Source organism: Theropithecus gelada, chromosome 7b, assembly GCF_003255815.1.
Source record: "Theropithecus gelada isolate Dixy chromosome 7b, Tgel_1.0, whole genome shotgun sequence".
Taxonomy (NCBI): domain Eukaryota; kingdom Metazoa; phylum Chordata; class Mammalia; order Primates; family Cercopithecidae; genus Theropithecus; species Theropithecus gelada.
In genome coordinates this window covers 73042654-73064765 of record NC_037675.1, presented here as the reverse complement: position 1 = coordinate 73064765, position 22112 = coordinate 73042654, and the positions used below count along the sequence as shown (strand labels likewise).

Genomic DNA, 22112 nt, shown 5'->3' with positions numbered 1-22112 from the left:
AAAAACCAAAAAAAAAAAAAAAAAAAAAAAAAAAAAAAAAAAAGAAATACAGAGGTTGAGTGTTTTATATCATGTCCCAAGATTTTAGTAAAGTTTGACATGGCTGGAAATGATTCTAAAACAACAAAGATCACTCTTTCCAAATTAAAAGTGAGCAAATTATGCAATTATACTTAGTATTAGGGAAACTATTAAAAAAAACTGTTTCTTCTGAACTCTTAGAATAGAAACGGCATAATCAGAGAATGCATCTTTCAAATAAAATTGAAGAGCTCTGTTTCACTTTTTCTTTAAGAAGGGTTTGCTTTAAGATATTCAGCTTTGTTTTTCAATAAATAGCTATTTCTGGTGAAAATAAGAAAAATAAAAATCAGGATGCAAATTATATTTCTGGTGGAATGGAAAAGCTAAACACTCAGAAGATGCCATGGGATGGCCTATTTGTTGGTTTCACAAGTGTATTTTTAAAAGACTACCTAGTTCACTTCATGACAAAGAACAGTGGCAACCAACACTCCATTTTCTAACTGGAGGAGAGAATTCAGAGACTTCCATATGGCTTAATTATACCAATATGTATTAGGAAGGCAATTTTTCTTGTCTATTGTGAACTGCCTGACTTGAACGCTGACAGCTGTATAATTTTAATTTGATCGTGTTATTTTCTCTTAAAGTCAAGCAAAATATGCTGAAATTCAGGTTTGCTAGATTTTTCTAAGTGGAATCCTGTAAGAATCTAGAAATATTTAATATCTTTCATTTTAAAATTGGCAATTTCTCATCTGCTAATTTCACTCAAATTGCTATTCTTTCTCAGAAAATACCTGTGATTTTATTTTAAACAAGGAGAGCAAAATGCTTAGCAGGGGGTGTGATTTTAAGCACCCTCCATCTACTTGCCCCTTAAACTAACTGGCTTTCTGCAGATCCATTTATTAATTGATAGAACTTTAGACAAACATACAGTGAAAACCTACCAATAATTAGAAACAGCTATAATGAACTGTGAGGAAAAGAAATGAATCTTTAACATATAATTTTCAGTGATTCACTGTGGTAGGGAGGTAAATGATACAGGCAGTGAAATCAGTTTTGCATAGTCAGAAATAGAAACCTTACAGAAGATGAGGAAGATGATACTCTGGAGTGCTCTTTTCTTTTTCTTTTTTTTTTTTTTTTTTTTTTTTTGAGACGGAGTCTCGCTCTGCCACCCAGGCTGGAGTGCAGTGGCCGGATCTCTGCTCACAGCAAGCTCTGCCTCCCGGGTTCACGCCATTCTCCTGCCTCAGCCTTCCGAGTAGCTGGGACTACAGGCGCCCGCCACCGCGCCCGGCTAGTTTTTTGTATTTTTTAGTAGAGACGGGGTTTCACCATGTTAGCCAGGATGGTCTCGATCTCCTGACCTCGTGATCCGCCCGTCTCGGCCTCCCAAAGTGCTGGGATTACAGGCTTGAGCCACCGCGCCCGGCCTGGAGTGCTCTTTTCAAGTAAGTGATTTTGTTTTGGATAAATCAAACTGGCAATATTTCTACACGGTTAAAAGCTCATTAATTTAGATGCCACAAATTCTGAACTCTTGATAATAAGGCCTGGTTTAAGCTAAACAGAATATTTTACCTCTGTAAGAAAAAAACCTTTCTAGAATCTCAGTTTGCTGTATGTAGTTACTTAAGATATATTAATTATAAATGGTTCTTGGTATTTTTAAAGGTAGATTCCAAAGGGCCTCTGCTTGGCTGTACTTATGTTAGCCTAGCTGGCAATTCTGCGTCTTCTTGGAAATAATACATGCTTTAAAATCATAGCCATGCTTTATTTATCCAGCATTGTTGAGGACTGGAATATTCTACTCAAAAGGGTTATCTAGATGACAGACAGACAGAGCTAGAGGCTAAAACAGTGATGGAAAGTTATCACAGGAAGGGAACTTAGAGAACTCAATGTTCCTCAAATTCTTTCAATAAAATCTTGGGTTTCATTTGAAAATTCACCTTGATTTTACATTCTACTGAAAAACATTTGTGTTCATTTTCATATAAAAATATCTTCTCACTCCAAAATCTTTGGGTACACTGAGCAACCAGGAAGGTGTCTTGTTTGTATTCTGTGGTTTGACATCTTCCTGAACCTCCGGTTGAGCAGCTGGTACAAATTCTTCACTTCTCCAGGAAACAGATACAGAGAAGTAAAAGGATTTGCCCAGATTTGTTAGAGAGAGCCAGGATTGGAATGTAAGCTTCTGGACAGCCAAGAGAGTGCTCCACGACAAGCCCACATTTACTCCCTCTGAGGAAGTGCTTTGAAACCTTCTACTCCTGAGGTGCCTGCTAAAAGGGACCATCCACATGAGTTACATGGCCAAAGAGATAATGAGGCTATTTCTAGTTGATATAGGCCATGTAACACTGGTTGGCATCAAAGAGCTTGGATGAAGTAACAAGTCTTGACACCCAAAGCCAACTTCAAGCTGACACGTGAAAATGTTCCGAAGACTACTACTACTTCTTCTTTTTTTTTTTTTTGAGATGGAGTCTCACTCTGTTATCCAGGCTGGAGTGCAGTGGCGCGATCTTGGCTCACTGAAACCTCTGCCTTCCGGGTTCAACCAATTCTCCTGCCTCAGCTTCCCCAGTAGCTGGGACTACAGGCACCCGCCACATCACCTGGCTAATTTTTTGTATTTTTAGTAGAGACAGGGTGTCACTGTGTTAGCCAGGATGGTCTCAATCTACTGACCTCGTGATCTGCCTGCCTCAGCCTCCCAAAGTGCTAGGATTACAGGCGTGAGCCACCACACCCGGCCTGTTTCAAAGATGTCTGAACAGAAGTTTAGTGGATAAAAATTGAGAAATATAAGATATTTGAACTCTGAAAGCAGAATGGAAAAACGACAATAATCAACAATCCCCAGCCCAAAATTTAAAAGGAAAGTGACACAGAAAACATCAAATGAGAGAGGGAAGTTTCCTCTTCTTGGAGTCTGGATCAGATTACTGGCCAGGGCAGCTTCCAAGAAAGCAGATCTGGGCAAAGGACAGGAAAGATCAAATATGTGCCAATCGTTCTCTTGATTTCTAACAGTATTGATCCACCAGTCACTGAGTACCTACTATGTGCTAGTCACTTTGCTCAAGCTGAGGATCAAGGCTGAGGATGTCCTGGGCTCAGCCCTCCAGAAACTCAAAGTCTGGTGGGAGCCACAGCCAGTGATTTGTGTCTAGTACAGGGTGCTATGGGTAGCACTTAGGAAAGGCATTTTAGTCCTGGGAGGTCCAGGGAGCCTTCTCAGAAAAAAGAAAAGCAGGAATTCATCAGATGAAGCAGGGAAAGGGGAGTGTGTGAGAGGAGCAGCATGTACAGAGCAGAGGGGCAGAGCACGCTGTTCTGGGGAGTGGTCAGTAGCTCCAAAGGAGTGAGGTAGGCATGGGGTGCAGACTGGTAGATGAGACTGAGAGACAGGAGGCCAGACCTGACGCCCCCATGCAGTAAGCTATGCCTGCAAGTCTGAACTTTGCCTGCAAGTCTGAACTTTTCTCTAAATGCTTTTAAGCACAATGAATAATCAGATTATTGTTTTAGAAAGGTCAGCTGCAGTGGACAATAGGGATGCTGATTAATTGAGGCTTGAAATAGACCTCCTTAAAGAAATTTCTATCACTTGACCTACTTGGGTTTTTCTTCTTCTCAGCTGAAGCTTGCAAATCCATGTTTTTTTTTTAAAGAGAGGAAAGAGGATGAACACAGACATTTAATGGGCATGCATCACACTTCCTCTCTGCCTATGCTAGACATTTTACTTATAGGATTTTAAGTGGAGGTCAAGCAACTTCCCAATGCACTGTTTAACAATTTGGTCTAATTCCAAGTGCTTTTTGTACTATATCACACTCATTCCTTTCAACAGTTATTACATTTCAATTACCGGGTATGGAAACCTCTCTGAGAGGAGTATTTCTACCTTCCTAAACATACCTCTGACCACAATTTAACATTTGCTTTGAAGAATCAGGGTCACTGTTATGACTACGTATTACTATTCTAGTTTTAAAATGAATAACAACTATTTTATTTCATCAACTAGAGTGTCAATGTTCCAATTTACAATTGTTTAGGATGTCCTAAGATTTTCTTTATAGTCTTTTTGTCTAAATTGGGATCCAAATAGGATCCACACATTGCAATTAATTTAGCTTTAAAAAATATTTTATTCTATAGATTCCCCTCCACTTTCTCACTATTTCTTGCAACTTACTTGTTGAAGAAATTGGGCTTTTTGTCTGCCGAGTTATTCAGGGTCTGAATTTTGTCAACTACAAACATGTTCCTCTGTCTTTTGTATTTCCTATAAATTGGCTTGTCTGGCAGCTTGATCAGATTCAGATTTAATTTTTTTTAGGGGGTGGCAAAAATAATGCATAGATGAGGTTGTATTCTTCCATTATGAGGCACATATTTGTCTCTTTTTATGGTATTTGCATCCTTTGATGATCGATGCTTAAATCCATTAAGTCATTAGTTGTTGAAAAATGGTATTATTTTATACTGTGTTTCCACAGTGAAGCCCTCAGGAGTAACTGAAGCACACAATAGTTCCCCCTTATCTATGGTTTCACTTTTTGTGGTTTCAGTTAGCCATGGTATAGTACAACAAAGTATTTTGAGAGAGAGACCACATTCATATAACTATTATTAAAGTATATTGTTATAACTGCTATATTTTATTAATTACTGTTAATATATTACTGTGCCTAATTTATAAAGTAAACATTATCATATAGGAAAAAACATAGTAAACATAGGGTTAGGCACTATCCGTGGTTTCGGGCATCCTCTGGGGGTCTTGGAATATATCCCCGACAGATAAGTAGGAACTAATATATTTGGTTGTTTGCCTCAAAATCAAACGACCCCAGATTGCTATGCTTATTGAATTCGTATCTTTAATGTGAACAGTTTTTCAGCATCTCCTCTATCAATAAACAAATATTTGTTTCCAGTATATACTCGCTATTAACAGCTCCTTCATCTTTTTTATTTTGTTGCTTCTAATCTTCTCTATCAACTGGGATCAGACAATGAAGGTCACTGCAACAATACAAATAAAACAGTAGAGACTGGAGGGCTCTCTTATCAGTTATGGGATAAGCTTTAGTAAGCAGACTTAGTGACTGATTTCTGAGTTCTTGGCTACATGATGACTCACATTAACTGGCCTCTAGAATTAGTCTGAATTAGTCAGTTACTCCTATATAAGTTTTCTAGTCCCATGGAAGTATAATACCACATTATTTTGAGATCTCATCTCTAGATCCACTACAGGGATTTTTCTCTCTTTGTTCTCCTGTTATATCCCAGGGTCTAGAGTAGTGTCTAGCACATATATGCTAAAGGCTGGAAAAAGAACTAATGAAAAATAAATGGATAATGACAGTCTCCAAATTTATTTTTCTGTGTACAAATTACCTGGCATGGTAACACTGGATAATTTTTCCTAGAATTCTACTTACGTAGTGTTGAATTGATGGCCTAGCATTCTGGGGGCCTCCACTGCCTGGTCATCCTTCCTGCATTAGTAGCCTTTTTATTGTACTTTCCATCCTCCTTCCCATCACTAGGCTTCTGTCCTTTCCACTGACCACTCCTAGAATGGTTTCTCTTTTTCCCGCTGAATTCCATCCAGTTATGCTTTAACACACACATCAAATCCCATCTTCTCATAAACACCCATATAACTTCAGCCTGTAATGACCCCACACCTCTCTGCACTATTACTGCAGAACACTCTTTCAAGGAAACTTTTCCCCTTTCCGCAGTTCAGATACCAGGTAGGTGTAAGTAAATAAATATGTGTGTTCATGGTGGAGAAAGTTGGGACCGAGAGGTTTTAAATGCTAAAAAGCACTTGGGGTACAAAAAATAGTTAGAAAGAATGAACATGACCTAGTATTTGCTAGCACAACAGGGTGACTATAGTTAAAAATAATTTAATCGCACATGTAAAAATAACTAAAAGAGTATAACTGGATTGCTTGTAACACAAAGGATAAATGCTTAGGGTGATGGACACCCCATTTACCCTGGTGTGATTATTATGCATTCCACGCCCATATAAAAATATCTCATGTAACCCAAAAATATATACACCTACTATGTACCCACAAAAATAAAAAAATGTTTTAAAAGCATTTGAGTTACTCTAGCTATATCACTTAAGGATAAAATTTTTTTTTTTTTTTTTGAGACGGAGTCTCGCTCTGTCACCCAGGCTGGAGTGCAGTGGCGCAATCTTGGCTCACTGCAAGCTCTGCCTCCCGGGTTCACACCATTCTCCTGCCTCAGCCTCCCAAGTAGCTGGGACTACAGGTGCCCGCCGCCACGCCCGGCTAATTTTTTGCATTTTTAGTAGAGATGGGGTTTCACCGTGTTAGCCAGGATGGTGTCGATCTCCTGACCTCATGATCCGCCTGCCTCAGCCTCCCAAAGTGCTGGGATTACAGGCGTGAGCCACCACGCCCGGCCACTTAGGGATAAAATTAAATTAGATTTAAAGTATAAATCAACCCATGTATAAGTTTTTCCACCAAACCACCCTAATAAAACAGGCGTATAAATTCATATCCCCAGCAGTTTGGGGAGTGGCTGGAGTTTGAGAAAAACTCACGGGTGTAAAAATTCTTTGAAGACTCATGTTTTAACTGAAAATTGATATTTCCCATTGTACCTCATAATAACATTTATTTTCATGAGAAAATAAGCTTGTCCTTATCCCCTCCCCCAACATTAAAGGCTAGAAGAAAGATGCCCTGTTTATTCTGTGCCTTCAAACACTTCCTGACATCACCCATCACATACCTGAGGAAGTGTGCCTGCCGGTCTTTTGACAAGGATGGCAAAAAATTATTGATCTTTAAAGTTTACAACATGCAAAGGTCACTACTCTATAATCTCTTGTGATTTCTTTCAGTGATGTTACAAACTGATATGTTTTCTTGGATTGATAAACAGGCCAAAATTCTCTTCAAAGCTGTGTGCTGGGCCTTCAAACAAGCCTGGTAACTAGGAAATTCCAGACCTGCCCACATGTCTTAAGCAGGGATGTTCAGTACCCCACTCCCTGCAAAGACTCCTAGCGTTACACGATGGGGTTCAAAAGATGGGCTGTCCAGGCAACAGATTAAAAATAAGAGAGAGAAAGCAAAAATCATAATTTTCAGGGGAGGGATGATAAAAATAAAAAAACAGAGCACTGAAGAAGGCGAACACACCTCCCTCAGCAGTCTGTTTAGACTCGTGCGGTTCATTATGGTGGCCACTGGCCAGCTGTGGCTATTGAGCACTTGAAATGTGGCTAGTGGGACCAAGGAATATCAAATTACATTACATTTTAATTAATATATGATTTAAAAACTGATACTTAATTCTGTTATTTTAAAGATTTTAAAAAGTACATTTGGAAGAATCTGGGTATATTAAATCTACCTTTTCAATTGTAAATTTTATGAAATCTAAATATACATCAAGTATCACCAATGAAAATTTAGCATCCTAATTGAGATATGCGGTAAGTCTAAAATGTACTTCAGGTTACAACGACTTAGTCCAAAAAACATGTGAGATGTCACAATAATTGTTAAATGCTGAAATCACATGTTAATTCATGTTGAAATAATATTTAGATATATTGAGTAAATAAAATGTATAAATGGGTCAAAAACAGTGTCAACATTAATTTCATCTATATCTTGGCACTTTTTAAAAAATCTGGCTATTAGAAAATGTAAAATTAATATGTACCTTGCATTATAGTCCCATTGGACGGTACTGATTTAGACAAAGGCTTGAAAAGAAGAAACTCTCTTTGAAAGAAACTGCATAGCTTTCCACTCCCGAAACTTTGGAGTGCCCATTCAAAATGGGCTTAACTTTCTACCTGTCAAGTGGTATGAAATCCTTTGCATGAATCGAGTGCACAGCATGTTTTAATTGAGTATTTTCTAAATGCAAATAGTTATCCATCCCAATTATAGTCAATTGTTCTGTGCTTTCATTCTACAACTAACCAGAGCAGCTTTCAGATACTATTTCCTTGATAAGAGGTTTCAGATCTAGGTCTTCATGGTTGGGGTTTCTGCCCCAACCCTAGGAAACTACAGACTTCTCTGGTCTTGGGTGTTCTCCTAGGCTCAGCACCTGAGAAGTTCTGGAACAGCCTCTGTGTTGGGAGCTCGGAGTGGAAAACCCAGCTTTCCCAGCATGTGAGAGAGGTGGCATAGCAGCATGGTTAAGAGACTGGGCTCTAGAATCAAACTGACTGCATTCCTGTCTAATTCTGCTCAACACTAGCCAGCTAACCCAAGGCAAGTGACCTGGCTTAAATTTCATCATCTGAAAATGGAGATAAAAGCAGTATCTACCTGATGGGTTTTAAACATTAAATGGGATATGCACGTAAGATGTCTAGAATAGTGTGGGGCTTGTAAGAAGAGCTCAACCAATGCAGTTATTAGCATACGTGCAAGGATGGTGACAGCCAGCAGGAGACCAACACAACCTCTACTTGTTTTTTTTTCTCTAAGGTACACTTACTCTACTCCTAGAATTAATTTGCCTTACCCCTAAAGATAGACAATTGTGGATCTCACCATCAATCTGCACTGGTCACTTTCTGTGCAGACAACATTTTAGGGATGGAAAGATATGCTAAATGTACATATTTTGAAAGGAACTGATGCACATTAAAAACATCTTACAAATGCCAGAACATTACCCTTACACATTCTGGCACTACACCCATATCAAGCTAGCATCACAGGTCCCTATCCCCTTCAACTCCTAACTCTCCAGTATTCTTACAAAGAAAGGTCTCCACAGATAGAGGCCTGAATTCTGATACTCATGTGACTGCGTCAACAAGTGACACTGAAACAATTTCAGTAATGCTGAATAAAGTATAGAAGCGCTTCTAAGCTTGTAGTCAGAGTGCTAATGTGAATCAAGTAAGTCAGAGGCAAGGATTTAGGCTTCTTTAATAACAATGCTTTTCAAAAAATTAACTTCTCTTCCCTATTTATTACAATCCTTCTTCTCTGCTCTTGCCATGCCAAAAGAAAAATATAATTAGCAATATGAGTAATTAGTTGGTTGGTGACCAGATGGTATGGATGAAGGACATCACCTAAGGAGGAGGTGCAAATGGAAACGGCAGGTGTCTAACCAACATGCTTGGGTAATGTCAATGCCACCGAATTACATCATCATGTGAATTCAGCCATCCGCATGCACAGTTTTAAGACAAAAAGAAATAGTAATAGACTTTCCATCGCCACCTCAGAATGCAGAGCTGAATGGGGCCTCTGTGTGATAACCAGCCAACATCCATAGCGCCCCTGCTGTGACACCCATACACACCTATAACAGACACTGTCAGAGCAGGGATTGTGCACCCTAACGATGACGAAAACATGCTGGAAGTGGGATCGGATGTTTTTTGGGCTGAATGGCTGTGCTCCAGGCTCTTGGAAAACAATTGTTACAATATCATTTCCAATGTGCCGCTTCCTCAGGAGCTACAAGAAAAAATAAGCAACCAACATAAATGACAATAATTTGCTTTCCCCACCGCCCCAATTCCCTTATATATTAAAACATTCATTACTAATCAGTACACATTAAGGTAGGTAATCTACACAGGTACTGTCAATGTTTTAGCCTGCCTTATTCCCTCTAAGGAAGAACATGGAAATGAATATTTTGAAATTTGCATAAAAGATACAGCCATTCAAATAGATCTACCCAATATCTAGCATATTATGCCAGGTCCCAACATCTCCAAATCCTCAGTTTCGATAACAACAGTTTTGTTCCATTTTCACATAAGAAAAACAAGTGCCATAGGGAAGATTTTGAGAGATGAGAATGGCTGAAATAATTACAATGTAATTTATGTTCTGGTTTAATTGACTTCATTGAAAGAAAACGTGGCTAAGGTGTTTTCTGATATATGTTTTGTGTCACAAGCTGGGCACGTAGAAAAGAATAATATTCCAGAATGTTGCAACAATTAAAAGCAGGTAAATTTCAAGTTTAAACAGCTTCTTTAATTGCAATGAAAGCTGCTTAGGGACACCCTCTGTTTCCCATTCAGTGGGTGCTGGATGGGTGGCTTTCAAACTCAGGCACCCCAGATCATCTCAGGTCAGTGTCTTTCAGCAGTTAATTCAATAGTGTAAAGAAAAATAGAATAAAATTTGTGTTTCTCATACTTATTATATGGAGGCTTTTAAAAAAGAAAAACAACTAAGTGTGACATTTACATAAACTACCTATTAGACATAAGCTTGTACTTATAAAACTTGTATTCAAAAAAATATTCTCTAGTGACATTAAGGCATACAAATTGCACACCAGTAAAATCAGTGATCTAGTATTGGCTGCCAACTGGGAGAAACAATAGCCTTTTAGATTAGGGTTGAGAATCGGCAGTTAGAATGTTCAGGAAATGTACTTTTAACCTTAGGAATTTGAAAGCATCCCAAATTGTCTTCTAATGAAGCAGTTTATTTCTGAGTTCATTTCTAAATATGATATACAATCAGACGTTATGAAAATAAAGGCTGGTGTGTATTGATTGCTCTACAGAACATATCAATAATTAAAGATTATTAATCTACTCAGGATCTTGGACATACCAAAAACAAATACTATTTATCTACATGTTATGCCATTCCTGCACAGATTATGTCATTTTCTGCAGTGTTATTCTTTCTTCAAAATATGGCTTGACATATAAAAATAAATGTCTTAATAAAGGACCCAACTAGAAACAAATCCATTTTTCCATCTTATGCTACATATAATGAAAAATAATATTTATATTAAAAATGCTTGCAAAAAATTTTTTTAAGATACATTTTTCTTGTTTTTTTTTTTTTTCCCAAGCATAAAGTAGTCTATATAGAAGAAAATAAATTTTTTGGCTAGAGAGTGAAAATTTCTTGATATGTTGCAGTACCAATTTCTTTCTCATTATGATTTAGGACTATAACATTTTTGCCTTGATTAGACTCCAAAATTAAATAATTTAGAGAGCTGCCATTTAAATGCCAACTTTCTCTGCCTACCACTTCAACTCATTTAGTTACAAATAATCAATCCAATCTTGTTACTAAATTTTTTACCCTTATAAATCTCATCTTTCTCTTCTAAGTGATCAGGCAGAATAAGTCTTTATGCTCTCTTTAATGATCATTTTGCTAATGTTCTTAAATTTTTCATCTACTGATTGGTCAGAATAATAAGTTTATTATGCCTTTCTTAGCACGGTGTTTTTCTTTCAAAGAGAGCTAAAATCTGGGATTTGTATAAAACAAATTATCAACAAAGTCCAGATCAGGGAGTTTATCTTAAAACAGGTTTACTTCACATTTATAGCTGATTCATTGCTTTGCTCCCCATTTTTTTATTACACTGGCAATCATGAAAGGCAAAACTTTGTTACCCAGATTTGTGATTTAATCAAACCTAAAGTGATAAAGTGTTAGATTAGATCAGTGTTTGGTTAACTTCTGTAAAAGAGGATGTGATTCATTCTGCAGCTGGCCTGTGCTCTGTTAGCACAACAACTGACAAAAACAAAAATTCATATCCATTTGAAGGTCAGAAGTAAAACTGAACTGCTCAAGTTTGTAATAGCTTTTAAAAAAGAGTGTGTTAGCTCTCTGGTTCTTTTACATTTCAATTTGCTATTATTTATTTTAAAATATTTTTAAAAATCAACTACCACACATTCCCTAAAACAATACTGCCAGTTTCCAGTTTGCTCTGTAACAGTCTGTCACCTCTTCGTTTCCACATTTTCCTACCTCACTTACACTTTAGTAATTGGGCATTGAGCTTTTAGAACATTTTAAGAGAAGCTCTGCGTATGATGTGCACATACGCAATTGTTATTTATGTTCCTTGCTATCTCCCAATGAACGTGGTAAGGAAGAATATCATTCTGTTGACATTTGACTTTTTTCCAAGTTAGTATTCTATATCTCCTTTGAAATCTATAATGAAACATCAGAACTTTCCTACTCTGTGCACTGGCCTCTTGAGATGAAACTTCACCCTCTCATGGATGCTCTTTGCAACCATGCAGAGTCACGTAATTACCAATGATTTCAACTTGTTCTTCGGATTTCATGAAAACCTCAATCCCCATGGGTGAAAAGCAAATGATTAATTCACAAAGGCATCCAGCTGGCTGTTAACCTAAAATTTGGGTCTCTTCATTTGTTTTCAGCTCATTTGCTATTCCGTACTTCCACAAAGCACAAAGCTTCCTGCTGCTGTGACAGGTGCAACACTAAATTCTGGTTTAAGATTTTACAAACTTGCCACTTAGGCTTCTAGAGGAAATGAAACAAGGGTGAAAACACAGATAACAGGAGGATCTCTTACCTGTTGCTTGTTGTTGGGTGTGTATGGCAGCATGGTAGAAACATGGAACATAATTTCATAATCTTTGTATGTTGTGTACAGAGAATGGGTTCCAGTGGAGTCAGCTACAGTTAAAAAAAATATAATGATGAGATGACTATAACAGGAAAAATAATTTTTTTAAGAGAAATATCTCAAAAAAAAAAAAGAAAAGAAAAGAAAATGATTTAGGATGAAAAGATTCTAGACAAGACAGGTGTACTTCCTATTTTTTTTCCTTTTGTACCCGATCCTCTTTGGCAGTTTAGTGAAGCCTATGGATCAGATCCCTTCTCCGAATAATATTTGTAAAAGTATAAAATAAAAAACGTAAGAGTTCAAAAGAAATTATACTGAAGCGCACAGTATCAAATAATTTTAAATATGAATGCACAAGATTTGTATAACAAGATGTAGCAGTTGGTCTAGTATCTACTATAATGCTGAAGACATGATGAACACACTCTTGAAATATCTGCAACAACAAATAATATAATATGAAAATATCTGTGCTTTCTATTGGCAATGAAATCACAGGTAAACGAATTACTGTGGTTTACTGCCTATGGCCATAATTAACAGAAATGCTAAATTTCAACTTGGGGTCAGTGAAAATAAAGAAAAAATTATTTCCCATCCAAGTTCACAGACCCCTGAATTCTGTCCACACATCAAGTTAAGAAACATTTTTCTAATACTTCCAATTCAAGCAAGAGACTTGTTCTTAAAAAAAAAAAAGACAATAATTTAACAAGATCATTAACACTGAAGAACAAAGGTGATACAGCAATGTCTAACAGTTTTTTTTAAGACTTAAGCACATTGTATTGTCACTTTCCTTAAGAAAAAAAAAACCTCTACTGCCTTAATCTTAACAAAGTTTCAGAATCAGTGTTCCCACAAATACTGGAAGCTGCAGAAAAAGTTATTAACTTCCCAACGTAAAGGGAATATGTGTTCAGACTCAAAGGACCTGGACTTAGTGGTTGCAAAAGGAACAGAAGTACATTCACTGTAAGTAAACTCAACTCTCTATCAACCCATTTTGTTTTGTTTTGTTTTGTTTTAGACAGAGTCTCGCTCTGTTGCCCAGGCTGGAATGCAGTGGTGTGATCTCGGCTCACTGCAGCCTCCATCTTCTGGGTTCAAGTGATTCTCCTGCCTCAGCCTCCTGAGTAGCTGGGACTATAGGCGCATGCCACCATGCCTGGCTAATTTTTGTATTTTTAGTAGAGACGGGGTTTCACCATGTTGGCCAGGATGGTCTCGATCTCCTGACCTTGTGATCCACCCACCATGGCCTCCCAAAATGCTGGGTTTACAGGCGTGAGCCACCATGCCCAGCCTTGACCCTATTTTTTGAGGTCCAAAACACTTGACGGCATTTTAGAGAATGATGCTCTCAGACAAACTCTCTGACATATACCAAAAGGCAACAGTAGTTCTCAAAACTTAGTATGCACAGCATCAGCTGCGGAGCTAAGTTAAAAGGCAGATTCTCAGGGCCCACCCCCCAAAATACTCCTCAGTGGGTATGGGGCCTCACAGGGGAATCTATTCTTCACAGACACTCCCAGGTAGCTCTAATGCAGTAACTCCACTGCCGTCAGGTACTGCTCTAAGAATAGACTACAACTATGGCTTGCAGACAGCTTTCTAAAGATATTCCAGAGCTCTAAGTTTCAAGTTTGAGCTTGTTGGAGAATCTAATTTTGAAGCTGACATAAAACGTGAAGGCTTAAAAATAGTCAAAAATAGAACAAAGCAAAGACTACTTTTCAAAAATTGGAAAACTATGTTAACAACATAAATATCCAAGAAAATATCTTCTAATTATTAATGACCATCACCACAAAAAAACTGCGTATTACTACAACAAAGGATTCAACTGAACTATTTAAGGTCTTGAGCATCGATAACTTATCTATTGTCAAGAACCCTTTCTATAAATACGTATAGAATGAATTAGTACATTTTAAAACTTTAAAGTGAATGTGTCACCACTGATGTGTACTTATACATGCATTTCAAGTCAATTTTAAGCAAAATTAATGAACCAGAAAAAAAAGATTGTCATTGGTATTCATTTATTACATTGTGCTTTATATGCCTGTCTAGTTCTAAAAGGATTACTGCCAGAGTGGAAAACTGCTGGGGAAGAAAACACTGAAGATCATTTGTTTTTCTACTTCTAGCCCCTTCTCTCTGTCCTCTGCATGTCTCATTTCACACAGTGTATGCTATCTGACCAGCTTTTTTCTGAGGTCTTTTAGATTTACAGAGTTTTGCTGATAATTTTCAACAGTTTGGGAATAGTTTCAGAAGTTTCAGAGATGAAACTAGGGCTAAAATAATGAAACTTTTCTTTCCAAGAAGAAAAGAATTCCAAAATCCTGAAATTACTATGCACATCATAGAGATACTAAACTTTACCAGAAAGAATGCAAAAAGAATGTTTGCTATAAAGAAATAATTAACAGAGTAAACAGACAACCTACAGAGTGGGAGAAAATATTTGCAAGCCATATACCCAACAAAAGACTAATATCCAGAATTTCTAAGAAACTTAAATCAACAAGAAAAAAAACAAATAACCCCATTAAAAAGTGGGTAAAGAGCATGAATAGACACTTCTCAAAAGAAGACATACACGCAGCCAATAAACATGAAAAAATGCTCAACATCACTAATCACTGGAGAAATGCACATTAAAACCACAATGAGATACCACCTGATATCAGACAGAATGGCTATCATTCAAAAGTCAAAAAATAACAGATGTTGGCAAGGATTTTGAGAAAAGAAAAAATATATATACACTGTTCGTGGGAATGTAAATTAATATAGCCACTATGGAAAACAGTGTGGAGATTTCTCAAAAACTAACAATAGAACTACCATTCGACCCAGCAGTCTCACTACTGGGTATCTACTCAAAGGGATTTTATCAAATGGCACCTGCACTAATTTGTTTACTGCAGCACTGTTCACAACAGCAAAGGCATGGAATCAACCTACGTGTCTATCAATGGTAGACTGGATAAAGGAAATCTGGTACATATACATCATGGAATAGTACACAACCATAAAGAAGAACATCATCATCTCCCTGGTAACAACACAGATACAGCTGGAGGCCACTGTCCTAAGTGAATTAATGCAGAAACAGAAAGTCAAATACTGCATGTTTTCACTTACAAGCAGGAGCTAAACAATGGGTACACATGAACATAAAGATGAAAACAACAGACATTGGGGAGTCCAAAAGTGGGGAGGAAGGTTGAGAGGAGGGGTTGGAAAACCCTACTCCACCTCAAAATCTCCACCTACTGGGTACTATGCTCACTATTTGGGTAATAGATTCACTAGAAGCCCAAACCCCAGCATTGTACAGTATACCCCTGTAATGAACCTGCAAATGTCCTCCTGAATCTGTAGTTTTTTAAAAACAAGACTGTTTACTATATTACTAAGGAATAAAGCATACAATGTTCTTTTTTTTTCTTTTTTTTCTTGAGACAGAGTCTTGCTCTGTCACCCAGGCTGGAGTGCAGTGGCGGATCTGGCTCACTGCAAGCTCCGCCTCCCGGGTTCACGCCATTCTCCTGCCTCAGCCTCCCTAGTAGCTGGGACTACAGGCGCCCGCCACCTCGCCCGGCTAGTTTTTTTGTATTTTTGTAGTAGAGACAGGGTTTCACTGTGTTAGCCACGATGGTCTCGATCTCCTGACCTCGTGATCCGCCCGTCTCAGCCTCCCAAAGTGCTGGGATTACAGGCTTGAGCCACCGTGCCTGGCCACAATGTTCTTATTATAATATTTTTAGTGACCATGAAACCCTGAAACTATGGAAGTTTTAAGAGAATGACTATCAGGAAAATGAAAAAAAAAGATGCTTTTTTATCTGGTTGAAGAGCATATTGAGCAACTCTAAAGGGACAATGTGCTTGTAGAAGAAGGATGAAAGAATAATGCTACTTCATGTTTGTATAGAACTTTAAAATTTAATAAGTAAATTCAGGCATTATATAGGTCACCGTGACAATCACATGATCTGCCTCCAAATCTTTCTTTACGAAAAGTCTTACATCTCTTCTGAGATCCTGAACCTCAACTGCATTTGTAACACTGCTGAAAAATGGAGGAGACAGCAGCCACTAACATTGCAGCAAATTAATGAAGGCAGGGCTTTGAAGGAAAGCTTTTACAGAGGGCTTCTAAGTCTCCTGTTTACTGACTTGACAAACAAACCTCAGTCAGGAAATAATTTCCCTAAATAACCCACATACACAGCTAAAAATGAGGATGGTCTCCAGCTTTCAAGTAACAAACTGCTTGGTGGGAAGTTTATTGTATTTATTATAGTGTGAGGGAATGGCAGTTATCTAGGTTATATCATCCGAAGAAACAAACAAAAAAGAAGGAAAAATCCCCTACTAAAAATTTCTTCATTGCAGAATTGTTCCAGCCTGTGACATATTTATTTGTAGCTTGCTTGTTTGCTACAAATCCTTATTTCTGAAATGCAGAGATGGTCTCTGTACAGATAACTGGGAAAAAGAAGAAATGGTTCAATAGTTCATTACTTCTTCCTTCCCTGAGCCTCGTCCTCCTTTACAAAAATACTGAGAAATGAATATGATGATAATGCATGAAGTAGAGCTATCTCATGAACTGGTTTGAGTACTGTTAGTTCGAGGACTTAAGAGGGAGGAAGACGTAGGGTAAAGGTCGGTCTTGGGGCTTTGCTGTGTTTCATTCCACATTTATACTTTCCCTGAACACTTAATTAACCACACTACTGGGATCTGTTCTACTTCCCTAATGCTTGCTAGCTATCTAATCATGGGCATGTTACTTAATCTAAAGAAGCCAATTCTGTAAAGTGGGGATAATTGGTATCTAGCAGGTTTGTAGGAATTAAATGAGATGGCATATATATCAAAAGTATCTGGGACTTCTGCTTCCAGCCATAACAAAGTGCTTGATACGGCACTCACCATGCCATTGTGAATAACTAGAAAAAATGACATAATGCCTCAAACAACTATTTGCAGACACTGGACAATAGGCAGCCTTGGGTAGTGATCCTTGAGAAAAAAGAATGCAGAAGATAAGCCCTATGACCCCTGGGCTTTCTACCTTGAGGTACTTGTGGGACAGTGAAGACAGACTAGAGTTCAGGAAGTCTGTGGTGGCTGATATTTGCTAGGCAGAATACCAAAGAGAGAGAAATATCAGATGAAAGGTTCAGAAATCTGAATAGCGGTCCCTTTGAGTCTTGAGTTGGACAGTAAGCTACATATGCATAAATTCCAAAAGTCAAGCAAAGACAAAATATTTGGGAAAGAATAACTACCAACGAATTATAAGCCAAATAATTTTACAGTTCACACTGGATTGGGAGATATTAGAGTTCTGAGCAGCCACAGTAGACACTTCATTGAATATTCAAGTACTGAGGTGCAAGAAAAGTCATGCCTTAGTAGTAGGGTTAAGTGAGCCAGAGTAAAAGCTACTCTAGGTATGCTTTAACGAAGCTTAAAAATAAGACTCCTAAAAATCAAGCTGTTCTGCAACTTCACTGCCTGCCAAAACAAAACAACACTTAAAGAAGATAACAAAAATAAGACACTGAACAATGAAACATTTACAACATCCATTATCTTATCAAAAACAACCAGACATGTGAGGAAGTAAAATATAACCCAAAGCAGAGGAACCCCATTAAAAAAAGAAACCGAAAATCAGAGAGGCGATGAAATTAGCAGATGAACATTTTGAAACAACTATTATAAATGTGTTTAGGGATCTGAAGTGAACCAGTGTGAACCTAATGAGGTGAGAATAGAAGACATTTAAAAAGACTATCAAATGCAACTTTTGGCCCTGAAATACAGTATCTTAAATGGAAATTTCATTGGATTGGATTAACAATGAATTAAGACACCATGGAAGAAAAGAAAAACACAAGGAGCTTTAAGATATATTAATAGAAATTATCCAAACTGAAGCACAGAAGGAAAAAAAAGGTTGGGGGAAAAAAAAGAACCAGAGTCTCACTAACCTGTGGTACACTAGTGAGTGACATAACATATGTGTAATTGGAGACTCAAGAGAGACAGGAGGTAAGACAGAAAAAATAAAGAAATAATAGCAAATAGTATTTTAATTTGATAAAAACTACAAATCCATAGATTCAAGTGACGTCTACAGTGGGAATGATCTTTGAACATTTGTTCTGAAAAGCACTTTTTCAGAAAAAGAATTATATTCAAAGTTTCTTGACACAAAATAAAGTTAGATTAAGTATGGTGAGAGTACATCACAGCACATAGAACGAAGTCTTATCTCTAGTAGTGTCATGCCCAGTAGCAGGCAGCTGAGGTGTACAGAGGCTGGCTGTTGCCTATTTTGGTGATCTGCTATTATTTAATGCAGGTTTGAATGGCATGATGAATGGACTCTAGTTTTTGCCCCTATTCATAAGCTTGGAGTAAAAGAGATGATTTTGCATACTGTCTTCTTTGGGGCTTCAGAGTAGGAATACTTTCCTACTTTTCGTTCATTTTAGGAAATGTGTCATTTTAGAAGGACAGAAAAGGACACTTTTCTGTGAATCCTTCTCAGGAAATATGCCCTGAAAGGTCAGACATGCCTCATAAAGTTGAACTACTTAAAGGAGAGTAGTTCAGTGAAAAAGAATCTTTCCCTGTTGAATGTATTATATAATTCCAAAACTACAGTAAGAGGCTGTTTGCTAATCCAGGCTCATCCCCCTCTAGCCTTTGCAATTGTTGGGATAATTGGGCAAACTGTGCACAAGGTGCTTATTTTGTGTATTCCACTGCCTTACTACTTCCACTGCCTGACTTACAGTCATGTTGCTTAACGATACCCTAGCTATACATTTCTCACATCACCCTTCATCACAGATAACACACAATCTTATCAACTCCCAATCTGACCATTCACTTATAGTATCACTGAGCTTATTACACATTCTCTTCCCAGATCCTTTCAATAATTCTTTGTGGTAGTGATAATTTACACAGCACAACAAATGGGGGCAACATGAATGAACTGTACAGGGTGAATATCAGAATACCTGGATAAAAAGAGTTTAAGGGCATATTGAAATTTAACATCTTTATGCAGTTGCAAGCAGAGTATAGAATGTTAAAATAATATTTAAGCAGCTAGGCTATTTATGGGTTTTAATAGTCTCTCTTGCATGTCGTTTCCAAGTTGGCAACAGCAAAACCATGGCAACAGGAAATTCTTCCCTGCAGTGGAGTTTATGAATGCTTTTCTGTTTTCATGACTCAACTCCTTATTTAATTTCCTGTACAGAAAATCAGAGAGATTACTATAGACTGCAATACAGATGTGCTAATCCAAAGACCCTCTCAAAGAAAAACAGGTCACAGGTGTCTATGGATGAATTTAAAGATAAAATTTAAAACTGCTTTCACACAGACACATAGCAAAAGTCAAAACACTCTTTGGTTAGTCCCAGCTAACCAAAATAGGCATTTGAGAATGTTAACTATTTTACTGACAACTTGGGGACTGGGCATGGACAACCTTTCAGGTTCATGCACCATAGTTAAACAGACTGTTTCATTATCATGCTTTTAATCAACACATTTTATGAGCTAAACTAATACCAAAGCTAAAAAGCCTATTTTCTCAGAGATTAAGTAGACTGTGAATAATAATAATAGAAACAAACAAAAATCCTAGATAGAAAAACAATACAAAGAAACAAAAACAAAGGTTGACTACATATATAAACATGAAGACTATGAAATGAATTAATGGAAGTCAAAAATTCCAGTCTTACACTCAGATGGTTGTAAGTTTCCGGAGTTTTTAATCACCCTAACATTTGGCTAAATGTAATGAAATTTACACAATGATATTTAGGAGGAATTCTGCATGATCTGTGTCACTGCCCCACTTCATCCACACACCTCTGACAACACTATATTTTTTAGAGTCTAATTCTAGCTACTTTGGTTATGATCTTCAACTGTTCTAGTGCTACATCCTCCCTCTCTGGCTTTCTCTCCCCTATTACCAGCAGTTTTCTGCAATAAATGGCAATGTTGTTTTACGGATAATTTAGCAGATGCACAACAGCACAACAGGAGGAAAATAAGCCTAGTAGGAGGGTGTAAGTATTTCTTACTTTTGGTATCAAGCTGTGCTCGATACTTCTCAAATCCTTTGAGCCGAACTCGCTCTCCCAATAGTTGGAGGAATTCTTCAAAGGCTGGGCCAGCTGACTCGTTGTTGTACATCTCTTCTTCAGTGCTCTGTCCAGCTTTGCAGTACATGATGCCTACTTTCTGCTGGTAGTTCAGCTGTGAAGGCAGGTAATACAATGCATATAAATATAGGCAGATCCACTCTGTCCCACTCAAATGCTAAAAGGTCCTATAGGGCACATGCCCAGAAAATAGTTAACATCTTTCTTCTCTTGAAATCCTTCTGTGTTTTCCATCTTTGATCCAAAAATAAAGGGGAGCAAGTATCTATAAACTCCATGAATTGAGAAAAGGCCAGAGAAATAAATGAAAATTTCCTGTATTTAAAGATCATGCATCATTAGAACAGATCTGTTGGTACTATAGGAAACTTCTGTTAATCAATTACGAAGTACAAAATGAGGTTATTAAAAAAAATCCTGATATCTAAAGGCAATTCTTTTTTTATGGTGTCCCCCCTTTTAAAAGCGAGGCCTTTACAAATTTAAAAGCAGAGGTCTACTTTATAAAACATATTTTAAAATAAACTGTTTTGCACTAAAAGGTCCACTAATATTTTTGCAGTATTTTTTTGTAAAATTAGAAAAGACTTATCTCCCAATACCCTTTTCCCAATATATTAAATTATAAACCTTGCTTATGTCTTTGTTACAGCACTACTATCATCAATACTGCACTTAGAGCAACTTCTCTTTCAAATAGTTTTCTAAAGGATGAGTGTCTGCAGAGAAACTTTAAAAGAGGCCTCATAATGGCAAATCAGCTCACGGCAAATATTTCTTCCTCAAATGCAGTTAAAATGAAGGATTAAGAGACTTACATATAACATTAATCAAAACATTTATTCATCATTGAAAAGTTCTGTCATTTTGCAAACAAATTTTAAGCTGTTACTGATCATTTAACAAGCAATGAGTTTTCAACATAAAAATGTATACTTTGGGCTGGGCACAGTGGCTAATGCCTGTAATCCCAGCACTTTGGGAGGCTGATGGGGGCAGATCACTTGAACCTAGGAGTTCAAGACAAGCCTGGGCAACATGACAAAATCCTGTCTCTACAAAATATACAAAAAATAGCCAGGTGTGGTGGTGCACACTTGTAGTCCCAGCTACTCGGGAGGCTGAGATGGGAGGATCATTTGAGCCTGGGAGATCGATGCTGCAGTGAGTCATGACTGTGCCACATACTCCAGGCTGGACAACACAGCAAAACTGTCTCCAAAAAAAAAATTGGACTTTGAATTCTCCAATGACATTGGGACAATTCTTATCACTTTATCCTACTTCCAGAGTGTCATTACAACCACCACATCATTAAGGTTTTATCTAATAAAAGGGGGAAGAGAAGAGGTGAAATTTTAATAGCTAACATTTATT

General features: G+C 37.5%; 1 protein-coding gene across 3 annotated transcripts in view; it reads right to left on the bottom strand.

Annotated features, from left to right (window-relative positions):
• The window catches only part of SIPA1L1 (signal induced proliferation associated 1 like 1), a 151655-nt gene that overhangs the window by 65908 nt on the left and 63635 nt on the right, over nucleotides 1-22112 (bottom strand). For all 3 annotated transcript variants that reach the window (XM_025392150.1, XM_025392149.1, XM_025392152.1), the window contains 3 exons: nucleotides 20655-20829; nucleotides 12445-12548; nucleotides 9409-9566 (listed from right to left, as the gene is read on the bottom strand). In XM_025392150.1, the coding sequence (XP_025247935.1) occupies nucleotides 9409-9566; nucleotides 12445-12548; nucleotides 20655-20829 (437 nt within the window). The remainder of the gene's footprint in view (nucleotides 1-9408; nucleotides 9567-12444; nucleotides 12549-20654; nucleotides 20830-22112) is intronic.